Source organism: Petaurus breviceps, unplaced genomic scaffold, assembly GCF_028583685.1.
Source record: "Petaurus breviceps papuanus isolate PSGF00001 unplaced genomic scaffold, PetGlider_PUasm1.0 179, whole genome shotgun sequence".
Lineage (NCBI taxonomy): Eukaryota > Metazoa > Chordata > Mammalia > Diprotodontia > Petauridae > Petaurus > Petaurus breviceps.
In genome coordinates this window covers 4,481,732-4,496,733 of record NW_027185779.1, presented here as the reverse complement: position 1 = coordinate 4,496,733, position 15,002 = coordinate 4,481,732, and the positions used below count along the sequence as shown (strand labels likewise).

Genomic DNA, 15,002 nt, shown 5'->3' with positions numbered 1-15,002 from the left:
TTTGAAACTTTATTGTATTTCCCTGAAGAGCAGCATATTTTGCCTTTTCTTTATTCTTCATGTTTGTCAATGACTACTGACCAAAAAGAATAAAAATTTCATCTGACACAGGACTTAAATACAATGATTAGCTAGTAGCACTTTCTGCCATGATAGGTAACAACATTTCAGAGCTGCTATTTTTCCATATTCTTAAGAGATTAACATATACAATTCTTGACTTTGGCTATGAGTCTAACAAAAGCACAAGTGTTTCCAGAAAGTATCTGATACATTTTTCATTACTTACTTTGATGATCTGTGATCTCATTAATGTGGATACTTCTTCCAATGGGGGTAGATTTCAACCCATACACAATTAGTTCATCCTGTGAAATTCTTGTCCTTGCTGAGGGACTTCCTCTAGAGCTCAGTGTTCCATGATATGAGGAGAGAACAGCAGCCCCTCTACACAGACTATCCCCCTTCACTCTTCTATGATCCTAGCATGTGGCTTCTTTTCTGATCATTATACTCTTAGTATGCTACCATCTTTTCAAAGCCACCATAGGTCTTTCCATTGAGCTTTTTGAAACTTTAATTCCTCAGTGATTGTGGGATTTCCATGCTTTAAAAAAAATAGTACCAATCAAAAAATATTGGTGTTTAAAAGACAGGTCTTCGTTTCAGGGTAAAATTGGGTATCGTTCAAATAACGGGCATAATTTTCTCCAGGCAACCTAACCCATTTGCTTCCTCCTATTCAGTTCTAGGAACAATTCAGTGTTATTCTGAAGTATCTGTCCAAGATGTGTGTAATGATGCACCTGTTTTATGGGCTTTCCCTCTAGCTGAATATTGAGTCTAGACAACACATATTATTTATTCATCTCTTTGATTTCTTCCTGTGTGGAAAAGCCAAACTCTCTTGAATGATTCTGGATCTTATTTATGAGGCTCTACAATGTTACCAAACTGGATGTAATAAGTACAATGCCATTTGCAAGCAGGGACATCTGGAGTGCCTCACCATCTATAAGCAATCCCCCTTCCCCTTGGACCCTATTCTGGACATCCTTCATGATGATGGCATGGCAACCATCTTTGGTGAGACTACATCTCTGTTATTTTCTATTTATAATCAGAGGACAGAATGAAGTTATAGCTATTCTATTTATTTTTTTAGCTTTTTGGAGGGGGGAAGGCAGGGCAATTGGGGTTAAGTGACTTGCCCAAGGTCACACAGCTAGTAAGTGTTAAGTGTCTGAGGCTGGATTTGAACTCAGGTCCTCCAGACTCCAGGGCTGGTACTTTATTCTCTGCTCCACCTATCTGCCCCATCTGTTCTCTTTCAAGACTGAGACAATTTTAATATTTGTTATATCAGTTTTTTTTATAATTAACAAAATTTAAAAAATTCTACCTATTCCCCTTTCATATCTTCATCAATACCTATGACTGATATATATTAACTAATTTCTAAAAGGTGACCTATTTTTTCCAGAAATATTCTTTTAAAAAGAGAAAAGCATCCTGAAAAATAGCTGCTTTCCTATTCGGCGTACATTTGCCACTGACAAAATCTGCCTTTGGAATAGAATAAAATCCTACATGGACAAAGAATGAACTTGGAGGAGGCCTCCTCCAGATATGTCAATGGGATTCAATAATTAAAAACAGTTGAAGAGGATCTTTCTGTAGACCTTTGTGTACTCCTATAATCATAACCAAAATACCATAATATGTAACTCTCCAGTTTCCTACATTACCTTACTACCATTCATGTGAAGTTTATCTCTTCAGTCAAAACTGTCAGTCACCAAGTTACTCTTCAGTTTCCCTGAATAACTAACCCCATTTTAAGAGCAACTTCTACATTAACAATTTATTATCTGTGATGTCTTCCTAATAGCTGAAAGCACACTTAATAGCTATGGATACAATTGCAACATAGTATTACTCAGTGGGCACTACAGAAAGAACTCAAGACAAATCAGTGATTTTGTATCTCATTCCACTGAACCTCATGTTAATCTCCATCTTAACCCTATCTCAGATTCCTTTGTCTCATCCAATAATCTCAGGAGAAATACAGCTACTTAAGAGACCTTCGCTATGTTATACAGAATTGCAAACCACAACATCCAATCTTTAGCACTACACGATATTGCACCTTATACAAACAAGGTAGATTTATGTTAAGCATTGTATGGTAGTTTGGATTCTAAGTATTAACATTTTTCTACTCACCTTTTTTTTTCTAAACATGAAAGACATCTTTTTAACTCAGTAACAACTAAGAAAAAATGTCTGATGTGCTGTTTCCTTCAGTCATTTTCTTATCAAACAGAACCCTTCCAGCTATCACCTCACAAATACACAACTATAAAAATTAAAAGTATCAAGCTGACAAAGATAAATTTACTGCATTTGTGATAACAGTACTCCATACTATTAATGGAAAAACTCAGGGTGACAAAACTCTCCTTGGGGTAAATGTTATTGTATTGATATTTATGTACTTTTTTTTTAAGATAAAGTTCAAGTCTCACTAAATGCTTCTAATTTCTCCCCAAATAGCATTATCTTATTGTGATGTATTAATTATAACACCATCAAAAGTAGGCTAGTAGTTCATACAGCTTTTCTATCACAAAAGAAAAAAAAACACTTTTTTTCCATATTTTTAACCAAAGAAAAATGCTACTTTCTACACAGGCATGGGATATTTTATAACAAAAAATTGCTAGAATTTTTAATGCCCCAACTGAGATATATCTTGCATTTTCTATGAAATCCCTCAAAGTGCTTTAGGATATAAAGAGAAAATATGCAACCATACATAAAAATGTTTGGATTTTTATTGAAATTTCGTGTTTCATATCAAACAAAATCTTTCTTCAGATAAAAATATTCTCTCAGATGTCTCCCGATATCTGTTAAATCTAAATTGGTCCTTCAGTGCCTTGATTTTTAAAAATTGTCTTGATGAAATGTCTATGCTCTCAGAATGTTCCCAAGAATAATTTCTATCGTGTGAAGGACCGTACATGACGACCTCTCCCGCTGCCTCCACTAACAAACTTTCCTCTTGAGCCTCCACTGCCACTATTTGCGCTTGCCCAAGAAGGTCCAAGTCCACCCCGACCTCTGGAAGCACGGTCACGTGGACTTGGACGATATCCTACAATAGAAAAAATAGTTATTTTAATTCTTGCTCACTTTCCTCACTCCTGAAAGTAAACACTGATTTATTATTACTTAATAATATATTAAATATACCATTCAAAGTAGAATTGAAATGAACAAAATTTTGATTTCATTTAATAGAATATATAATGTAATTTAGACAAGTACATGACTCTTACATCTAGTACCAAAGACAAAATGAATTGTATAGAATCACTTTTTTTTATTGTTATTTGGGTCACAAAGGTGATTAGACATTATCTGTCCAAAAGTAGTTTTCTAAAAAGGCTATCATTATTAATTCTCTATACTCCTGCATATGTACATGTCTCCCCCATTAAAATGGAAGCTCCTTAAGGGCAGGCACTGTTTCATCTTTGTATTCTTAGTTTCTAGGACAGTAAATGAAATATAGTAAGCACCCTAACACCTTGCTAATGGATTTTTTTTTAAAGCCAGATGAGCACAAATGTCCAGGTTGTCAAGTTGTTCAGGAAATTTCTGGAAATCAATAATGCTGCTAGCTTAAAAATACAGAAATTCATATTAGCATTAAATGTCTCACAGTATGCTTCTTTTTCATATTCCCACCTGAAAGGGGCCAAAAAACATCTTCCCATATCATCAGTGCTATTTGAAAATAAAAACAAAACCCACCTGCAGAACTGAGTGGCCGAAGTGGCGGCAGAGGGCCCCTGCTGAAGTTGCTCTGTCCTCCTCTACTTTCATTGTAGGTTCCTCGTGGTGTACTTTGAGCACTCCAGCTGGAACCTCGTGTTCCCTCACGACGACTATAATTTCCTAAGCAGAAAATATAATGTCATTATTTAATGACTCAGAACTTTACCCTTTATTAAGTCCTAGGTTGAAGGAATACTACTAACAACTTATGGAAAAACTTTCAGGCAAATTACTGGAATACAAAAGTAACTAACTCAAAGAAATGACTTCCAGGAAGAATTACTGATAGTTAAAGAAATCTATTCTCTTCCATTCCCATATGTATATGCAACAGGTAGAGCATCATGTAGATAACATATATATCTACTAATTTAGACAACCAAAAAACCTTTTTAAAAAATCCTGAAAGGGATAGTTTTATAATATTAGCCTGGGAAAGCAATTTGATGAGTATAAATTGGTAAAACTAAGAATAATCACAAAACAAATTACTTTTGTAATTCAGATCGATAAATCCAATGCATAAAAATCAAAATAATGGTCATAAATGTTACTGAAAGACTTAAGTAGATACTGGGATAAAAATATGAGAAATATTTGCTTAAAAAAGTCAAACTATATTTCTATTTAATTTCCTCCCACTCACTCCTACACAGACATCCAGTCTAAAAGCTTCTTTCATAAATGAGAGTCATTGGAATAATTCTGACTAATAAGTAGTACAGTTTGGTGGGGTTTTTTTTAGATAAAATTCCTTAGATCTCTGAGAAAACAAGGCAAATTTTCAACTTATTCACTATTCCAAAAAAAAACAAATTACCTTTTGAAGCAGGTGGAGTGAAGAACCTATTCTGACTATGAAAAGCACCTCGTCCTCCTCGGTTGCCTGAAAACCCACCACGAGAAGATATCTTCTGTGACACTTTAGGTGGCCTTTTTGGTGGTGGTAACCCATCTTGTGGGACCACTTCTTTGCTTTCAGCTGCAACAAAATCATCCACGTGCATAGATGGTGGCCTACTTGTGTTCTGTTTCCTCTGGCGGAAGATGTCATGGGGTCTGATACCTTGTCCAAATCCTCCTCGGCCTCTTCCTCTTGGAGGTGGCACAATGTGTGCTCTCTTGGCAGGTTCAATGTATTCAGATTTTCCACTAATTAAAATTTTTAAATACTTAAGTTAAAAATAATAGAAAGTACATAAAGAAACTTCATTTTTTCTTATGTTACCAGAGAAAACAAATTAAAACTGATTTAACTCCGCACTTAAAACTCATACTTTGATAGTTCCCACAAAGATCTCTTCCATTTGTTTCCAAACTTCATTCAAAAGATTATTTTCCCTCAAACCAAAAATAATCTTTTTCCTTAAAAAGTCGGTATGACTTTTATAGAAAACAGCACATAAAGAGTAACAAACTACATATTACAAAATCGAGGGGAAAAAATAGAGGTGTCTGACATGCTATTTGCAAGTACAAAACATTTTCTTAATGACCCAATTAATTTCCCTTTTCTTCAAGAACAAGAAAGCAATAAATGTCCAAGACACTCTCAAGTTTTCATTTTCTGTTTGTTTGGGGTTTTTTGCCTTTTTTTTTTTTTTTTGGAGGGGGAAAGGCAGGGCAATTGGGGTTAAGTGACTTGCCCAAGGTTACATGACTAGTAAGAGGCTGGATTTGAACTCACGTCCTCCTGATTCTAGGACTGGTGCTCTATTCACTGTGCCACCTAGCTGCCCCTCAAGTTTTCTTATAATTAAAAAATAGAACAATGGCCCAAACTCCCTATACCCAAGCCCACTAATAAGCCAAATGAATAAGTGATCTTTACAAGTGGAGTGGGAAAAGACTTTCAGAAAAAACAGCTTATATTTCAAACCACCACTTTGCAAAGTTTACCATATCATGTTCTGGAATGTTCCTCAGCCATCTGCAGTTGTTTTGAGAGAGCTATAGAGTAATAAAGCTTACCTCGATGTTATAAAAGTCTCATGTTTGTGCTTGCCAAGCTTAAACCCTTTCGTAGTCTTTGTCCTCCCAGGAGACGATGGTTCTGATAAAAAGGAACGCTCTAATTCTGCTTGCAAATCAAAGTCACTATAGCATTTTTCAGAGAGCTCAATTAGGTCAACTTTTACCTGCAATCATAAAAGAATAATTTCACAACAGTGTAATTGGTGGGGTGAGGAGTTTCCAGATGCATTTATTTAAGTATAATTTTGGCAGAAGTTTTCCTAACATGGAAAATACACAAGAGCCAACATTTAGATAGGTATGGGGGAGGCTACATGTATACTTTTCAAAAAAAAAAAACAAAACAGAATGAATTTTTATCAACAAAGGAAATCCTTTAAAACTGAGTTTCTGAAAAAGTTAAAAAAAAAAAATCAAGCACAGACAGCAAAGTCTCACAACCTTTTTCGAGACAATGTAGAATGTCTACAGCCTGATAGAGACTAAGGGCGTGTGAAATTTCCTGACCAATTTCCAAAAGAGAGGAGCCTAAGTCATCAATAAACTTTATATTTTCTTTATTGCAAGGTTTGTCTACCATGGTACTTCCAAGAAGCTCTAGCAGGGGTTCAGTTTAACAGAAATTGTAGTTAAACATACATCATTCTTAAATTGATCAAGCCTAAATTTCTTAAATTTTACATAATGAAACAATGTTATTATAAATCTTTAACATATCAACTTCGCAGAGCAAAATGAACCTATGGCTCATTTTAAGAATCTCAAAGTATAATCTCTTATACACTAAACTATCTAGAAAAAGACTTAATATTAAATAGCACTTTTGGCACTTTTTTCATATCAATCTGATTTAAGATAGTTAATCTATTTTAGATGTTAAAAACATAACACTAAAAGTAAATTTTTTTAAAAAGGCAACACTAAATAACTGACATTAAAATCATAATACAATTGTAAAAAATAGAAGGGCATGTCTTTTTTATCATAAATTAAGTTTTCAGCAAAAGAGTTCTCAAAAGTGTTTGCAGAATATGATGATAAACAGCTTATATCTGTTCCTACAATAAAAATATTCAAGTAAAATTTATTTTTTCAAGATCATGCTCAACACCTCGCCATTATTATAACAATGCTCCAGTATTTATTAACAAAAAAGTAAATTGGTTGGAAATTCTTTTCTCTGGAAATTATGGAGAACAAATTATGGAGAACAAACTTCATACAAGTTCAATGTGCTTAACTATACATTCAAAAATTTTTCAGTGTACTAAAGAATTTAGCATGCTTCCCTCCAAATGCAACATATTATGCTATAAAATAATCATTTTACCAAATGTATTCTATTAAAAAAACAGGATTTAGTTGTCATAATACCTTCCCCACACTGACACACAGGATCAAAGTGAGGGTTCCACCATGAGGATCTTTTTATCATTTTAGCACCAGGCAAGAGCAATAGCTCATAGGGAAACAGAACACCATACACTTTCCCAGAGAAACTCAGCCTACAGCAGATATTATAATGGAGACCATAATAAGGAGGCAAGACTACAATCCTACCCCTTCAGCACTGCTTCTCAAAGATTCATACCACTGATATGAAAGAACTAAAATGAGGTAGATGTGAAAAATAAGAGAAATCTAAACAAAGAATAAAATGCACAGTTAGACAAAACATAAACTGTATCAGTAACCCAACAAGAGAATTTTGACACAAAGTAAAATCCATTTTAGGAGCCAAAGAAACTATCACCATCTACAGTTTTAAAATAACTCTTTGGATATATATAAAAAAAAAATCACTTTACCAAATCTAAATCTGTTTCAATCTCTTCAGCCTGGAACGGAGAGAACCACATGGACTTCAGCTGGTCATCCATAACATCAGCTAGCACATATGCAGTCCTATAGCAAAAGTCGGCAAATACACTGGTGATAAGCACACTTCAAAATATTTAAGATCATCTTCCAAATCTTGTATAAACTATAATTTAAAATATCTGAAGGGTTAGTAAATTTGGTGCTACAACTTTAAAATTTCTACTTCAGAAAGGGTCCTTAGCAAAGATTAAACAAGATTAAAAATAACATATATATTAATTCTTCAGAAATGCTACATAGATTTCATTCTCTTACTAAATGGGAATAGCAGTCTATTTTCAAAGAAATTTTTTACGACAAATATCCAAAGAACAGAGATCATTCAGTTCAATACCCTCATTTTAAAGATAAGAAAATGGAGGCTCAAATAATCACACAACCAATCATTAGCCCAGCAAAGGCTCTAGAGCCCAGGGGGAGCTGAATTCCCAAACCTTTTTCTTTTCTGTGAAGCAAACTAGTGAGGGCACTGAAGAATGTGAGCCATTTCCCTTTTGTGTTTGGATGCCCAACCCTGAGCACAATGCCTGGCACCTCAGAGGCACATAAAAATGTTACTGACTGAAAAGCCAATTACTAAGGGGGTTATATTTTATTTTGTTAAAACTAGATAGGTGACATATTTAATATGGCCACTGATTCCAGAGAACAACATAAAAAATTATTTTACCTATTATTAAACAGATTTTGAAGAGATTCTGGAGCTGAAAGTACTGGTTCTACATCTTGATCACTAAGTGGTAAAGGATCACCTGCAGATTCCAGCATTTGTCTAAGACCAACTATGTTGTCCTGCAAAGAATCCAGGTTGTCATCATCTTTAGAATGTTCCTAGGTTTAAGATGAAAAAGAAAAAAAATTGAATCATAAAGCACAAGTTTAAAAAATAAATAACACTTACTATGCCCACATACTTTTAATGGAAAAAACCTGAGCCATTAAAATAAAATTTTTGACATCAACATTTTACTAGGCAATAAATTTCTATCTTCCAATTAAAGTAAAACAATAAACACAAGACTATTTCCTTTATATAAACTGGATAGCAAGGGGTACCCTGCAATCAAGAGAGTAGGTTACATTTCAAAAATAACCAGCTTCTTAAGATTTTCAGGGAAGTTCAATATTCTTTCATAAATTATTAATTTCCATATGATTTTGAAAAAAAATACTGCCAACCACACACTGCAGGAATCACTACTCAAAACAGTGACAATGAAAAACATAGTAATCCAGACAGGGAGAAAATAGGGTTTGATTAAAGGGAAGGGTTTTTTTGAGGGTTTAGGGTTATTTTGTTTGTTTACCAAAACATGCTTTTCCAGTTGAAGGAACAAACTTTCTGAACTTTCATCTTTGCTCTGTAAAAGCTGTTTTAATTCTGCAGCATTAAGACTCAATGTCCTTGATGGATGAGATCCATCTACTTCCATGATACCACTGTCATCTCCACAACATCCCTGTAAACATTAGACAGAAATTAAATTAAAATAATAAATTTGTAAAATTTACACATTTACATCAAACATCTAAATCATCTAGTATTATTTCACTTGATGGTTTTTGCTTTATACTAGCACAAAACTGTTAAATGAAGCAATAAAATAAGTAGATGGCATTAATGTTACAATCTCAAAGAAGTGATGCAACAACTTTGCCTACTTATTTTCAATTACGGCACCATGATGTCTCAAATGTTCTTCCTCAAAATACACTAGAGTCTCACAACATAACTGTTATACAAGAATTAATAAAACTATGCCTGCCATCACAAAGAGCTGACAAAAGTTTTAAATTTTCTCTCAGGAGACAGGAAGCCAAACAAATGAAGAGGATAGCAATCTTCCCACCAAAGATGACATCCCATCAGGTGTAGAAGTGAATATTTTCTGCCTTACAGCATATAGTCACAGCTCAGTAAGTTTTACTCCTTAATTTGAACAATTAAAAGTGGACAAGTTTCAAAACATCCTAAACTTTCTTCTAAAAAAAGGATATACAGTACACTTTAAGTGGTTAAGTATAATATTTGCACAAGAACAAAAATAAATGGATTAATCCATTTATAAACTACCGAGACCCCCGACTTATATTCCTGCTATCTGTACAATTTATATCCATTCCAAAATATTAACACCTCTATCAGAGAATGGTAAGTATTCAAATATAGCTCAATTATAATCTACTATCACTAAATGTTTTAGTGGATAGAGAGTGAACAGGTATCAATTAACCAAATAAACAAAAATAAACGCCAATCTGGTTAACCAGTAGTAGCTATGTTTTACAAAAACAGTTGTGAGGAACATGATGAAAATTATTAGATGTGAGATTATATGAAGATTTCATTTATTTAAGGTATCCTTCCTTTATCATTATCATAAGTAACAGATCGTGGCTAAAAATAAAAGAAAATGCCTTTTAAAGTTGATGATAATTTGTCCTTTGGGTCACATTTAAAAGTTTGGTGTCTGAAAAAATTTTAAATTAAGCTTCACATCTTTTAAAGACCTTTACACAGGGAAATCTAACTTTTCCTAAACATCCAATTTAGGATACAAAGGTATAATTTTTTAACCACTAATGTTGTAAGGGAAAACCAAATGAGATGTGAAAATTTCAAACAAGTGTGATACTATCTCACACCATTTCATATTGTCTCATACTTAAGGAAAATACTGATTTTTAGCTTGTGAATACAACAAAACACCCTTGGGAATTCAAGTAACTTGTTGAAAGACTATCTGTAGCTAGTTTGTTGTTGTTGTTCATTCCCAAGAGGACCAAAATGACATCACTATGCTAGAGTTGAGTTTCACTATGTCCAACTGTGAGCGATCAGGCCAGTACTAGCTCAGAATGTTCTACCACAGATAACACACAAATAGTCCATGTGAACATCTGGGGTGGATTCTCTAAATTTGTCTATCTTTTGAGCTACTGTTCCAATGCTGAGTAAAAAAAAAACCTTGTTTTTTTTTTTTGCTGCTTTTTGAAGAGGGAAAGGCAGGGTAATTGGGGTTAAGTGACTTGCTGAAGGTCACATGGGTAATAAGTGTTAAGTGTCTGATGCCACATTTGAACTCGAGTCCTCCTGACTCCAGGGCCAGTGCTCTATTCACTGTGCCACCTAGCCATTCCCTAAATATTTCAACTTTTTAGCACCAAAGTACTTCAAAATTTCATAACTATTCAAGTCATAATACAAAATGTAAATTTCTAAAATTAAAAAGTTAATGGACAAAAAATAACTTTTTGCAAATCAAACTCAGATGAAGGAAAACATTTTATTCCCAATGAATTTACATAACTTAAAGCTATAAATAAAAATTCACATTTAAAAACTTTTTCTTAATCTGTTGATCAAAATAGTTCATAAAAACATTTTCCTAACTTACCTGTTAGTAACATTTTAATAAACAAGTTATCTTCAGCCACTGCAAACACATAAAAATGTTATAGCAGAGACTCAAATCTAAGCTGCATCTAACCATTGGTCTTAGATCTTTACTAGAGGGTTTAAAGCAGGAGACATCACTTTGGAAGACAGTTCAGTTTTTAATTCAGATCTCCAATTAAACATTCTAATACTATTAATGGGATGTTAGCTCCTTGAGGAAAGGGACTACTTACTTCATCTATGTCATGGTAGGCCACTTGCCTAGTCCAAAAAAGCTATAAATACTTACTGAATGAATGAATCTAAATATAATGCACTTCAATGCTAAAAGAACTTGGTATGCCACCATCCATGATACTTGTTGACTAATAAGACAGGGCACACTGGTTTCTGAGTAGTCTCAGTATGGCAAAAAAGAAAAATGAAATTTAAAAGAGAAGGAAAACGTTTTTGAAATTACTTTGGTCTCAAAGGTTACATTCACACTGATGCTTTAAAGTCAGCAGCAAAATGCTTAATAAATATAACATAAAAGAAATGCATGTAAATTCTAAATAAAAGACAAAATGGCTTTTTAAATTACTCCATAGCATAGCACAAGTTAATAAATTCAAGAAAAACTAAATGTATTAACTCACCATTGTATCAGAGTTGAGTATTTGTCTCATGAACTCCAAAAAAGAAGATGCTAGTTCTCCTGTATCCTTACTAAATGTGCTAACAATTCGTTTCAATAAGCGGTGTAGGGCATGACTGTGTTTTCTTAATGAACTATTGAGAGGAAGAAAAAAAGTTAGAGATAGTACTACTAAGAGGTATCAGTCCCTGCAATATAAAATGAAAAAAGGCCTCACAGGCCTTTATTGTCTATCTAATTCCAACCAAGACCCAAAAGAAAATTTCTACCATGACATTCCCAGCAAGTGGTCAAGCCAACCTTTTTTTTTCAGCCAACCTTTTCTAAGGCTTCTACACAGGAAAAACTCATAGTCCCCTACCCCCAGGCACAACCCACTCCACTTTTACTAGTGTTCTTGGTAAATTCTTCCTCATATTATACAAGAAATTCATCCTTTTGAAGCTTCTAGTAATTTCTAGTAGTTCTGTCTTCTGAAGCTAAACAGATCTTAAATCTTTCTTCTGTATAAAAGGCCCTAAAATGCTAAAACATAGCTACCATGTTCTCCTGAACCCTCTCTTCTCCAAGAGAAACCACCTTGGTTCCTTGTCTGGGTACAAAGCCTTTAGTCATCCAGGCTGAACTACTCTGGACATTCTCCATCTTATCACTGTCCTTTCTAAAATGTAAAGCCAGTTCAATATAATTGAACCCAGTCCTCCAAACATAATTTAATCAGTGCAAAGTACAGTGAGACCATGCCTCTATCAATGTAGCCAAAGATTCCGTTAGCTTTCTTGGTTACTGAACCACAGTGGTACATTTCTGGCCACTGGACCCAGATGGCTCCAGAGGAGAAATAAGGCTGGTGACTTTGCAAAGCCCCCCCTCACTTAAATCCAATTCACTTGCATGTCATGGCATCACATCCATGATGTCATGGTCCCCTTCAAGAACAAAAGACAAACAACACTCCTGTGAGTAATAGGAACCACCTCACTGGGGAACCAAATGGAACTGTCCGGTTGGACAATATAGCTTTTTTTCTTTCTTCCTTCCTTCCCTTATCTTTCTTTTTTTTTCTCTTTCTTTCCCTTTGGAATTGTCGCAAGATATCTTGGAGTTTACAGGTTAGATTTCTTTCTTAAGGACCAAGGCTTAAACAAATCACTCTGGTTCTCACAGGCTAGCCAACAATAAGTCCCATGCCACTATTTAGACCCTGAATGACTCAGAGTGAGTAGGCATTATTTCTGTTTTGGCCAGAAACCCTGAGGGTCTTGCCCTCCCAATTTGTTTTTTTTTCCTTTTTTTTTGGAGGGCAGTTGGGGTTTAAGTGACTTGCCCAAGGTCACATGGCTAATTTTTGTGTTAAGTCTCTGAGGCTGGATCTAAACTCAGGTCCTCCTGACTCCTGGCCAGTGCTGTAATCACTGCGCCACCTAGCAACCCCCTGATTTTTCTTTTTTCTAAATGAAGGACAAACAACAACAATAATCTTAGTTTTTCTCCCCCTTAATCAGGGAGAAGGGAGATTCCCCCCCATACAAACACATACATATACATATATGTATACACATACACACACACACACACACACACATATATAGTATACAAAGTTGTCTACATGTTATTTCCTCATCAGATGGTGTGCTCTTCAAGGACAGAGACTAGGGTTTTTTGCCTTTATATTACCCAGCATTTAGCACAGTGTCTGGCACATAGTAGGTGTTTAATAAATGCTTGCTGACTCAACAAAAAGTAAATAAAAATATATTCAAATAGATATAAAGTAATTTCCAGGGAAATCATTATCACCTGCTCACTAGAACCTGAGAATGTTGGGAAAATCAGAAATAATTTTCTGTATGAGGTGGCACTTCAGTTGGGCTTTGAAGAAGGCAAAAGATCCTATGACATTTAAGTAAGGAAAAAATATATCCCAGGATTAGAGAATGATATATACAAAGACACAAGAGATATAGGAATTGGGATGCCAATTACAAGGAACAGCAAGTAGATCAGTTTACCTGGATCCTAGAGAATGGACTGTGTGGACAGTAATGTTCATTCAATAAGCCTGTAAATGTAGACTGGAATCAAACTGTAAGGAACTTTAAATGCCTGTCTCAGAACTTTGTATTTTTTTATTCTGGAGGCAAAAGGAAGCCTCTGGAGTTTTTTGAGTGAGGGAGTAATAGGAGAAAGGCCTGTGCTTTAGGAGCAGCAGACAACCAAAACTCCAACAGCCCAAAGGAAAAGCAGAAGTGAGGTTTCAAAATTCCAGAAATCAACATCCATACCACATGTCAAAGATATAAATGCCAGCATTCACTTTTTAGTGATATCAAGGCTTGGCAGAGAAGGTAAAGTTAATTTTTCTTCTAGAATTCACATCAGCCCATTTTGTAATTCTAAATTAATTTTTAATAACTCAGTGCCTCAGACTGTTCCATCGTTAAATGGGGGTACTGTAATGCTCTACCTACTCGTTCAATTATGATAATTTTGATAAAATGAGTAATTCTTTTTTTTTTTTAAGCAATTGGGGTTAAGTAACTTGCTCAAGGTTACACGGCCAGTTATTTCTGGGTGTGGTGCTGAGTGTCTGAACCCGGGATTCGATCTCCAGGTCGTCCCAACACTGGAGCCGGTACTCTTACTCGCTGAGCCACCTGGCCGCCCCTAAGCAATTGGGGTTAAGTAACTTGCTCAAGGTTACACGGCCAGGTGTTTCTGGGTGGGTGCTAAGTGTCTGAGCCCGGGATTCGATCTCCAGGTCTTCTCAACACTGGAGCCGGTGCTCTTACTTGCTGTGCTACCTGGCCGCCAAAATGAGTAATTCTTTAAAGTCTTGAACAATTCTCTTCAATCATCAAAATGAAGATACAGAAAAGCATCTTTAAAAATAAAACAAGTTACATATACATTCAGAAAATCCTGATTTGTATAGGAAGGAAAAGCTTCACATACATCAAGTATACACACCAGGCAATTAAAATGTGCAGTCCTAAAAACTAACCAGGTGGCACAGTGAATAGAGCACTGGCCCTGGAGTCAGGCAGACCTGAGTTCAAATCCGACCTCAGACACTTGACACACTTACTAGCTGTGTGACCTTGGGTAAGTCACTTAACCCCAACTGCCTTGCTTTCCCTCCTCCAAAAAAAAAAAACCTAACTAGAATAAATTAGAATGCACAAATCTGGACTTTGACATTTATTAGCTGGGTGACCCTGAGTAAGTCATTTAACTCAGTTTGCCTCAGTTCCTTATCTG

At 35.0% G+C, this 15,002-nt stretch overlaps 1 protein-coding gene across 2 annotated transcripts in view; it reads right to left on the bottom strand.

The window, feature by feature from the left end:
- Positions 1–2,822: 2,822 nt before the first annotated feature.
- The window catches only part of VIRMA (vir like m6A methyltransferase associated), a 91,376-nt gene continuing 79,196 nt past the window's right edge, over positions 2,823–15,002 (bottom strand). For both annotated transcript variants that reach the window (XM_069086623.1, XM_069086624.1), the window contains exons 17-24: positions 11,743–11,875; positions 9,012–9,164; positions 8,375–8,535; positions 7,632–7,728; positions 5,821–5,987; positions 4,670–5,001; positions 3,826–3,969; positions 2,823–3,163 (exon numbers count right to left, since the gene is read on the bottom strand). In XM_069086623.1, coding sequence (XP_068942724.1) covers positions 3,009–3,163; positions 3,826–3,969; positions 4,670–5,001; positions 5,821–5,987; positions 7,632–7,728; positions 8,375–8,535; positions 9,012–9,164; positions 11,743–11,875 — 1,342 coding nt within the window. In that variant the 3' untranslated portion in view covers positions 2,823–3,008. The remainder of the gene's footprint in view (positions 3,164–3,825; positions 3,970–4,669; positions 5,002–5,820; positions 5,988–7,631; positions 7,729–8,374; positions 8,536–9,011; positions 9,165–11,742; positions 11,876–15,002) is intronic.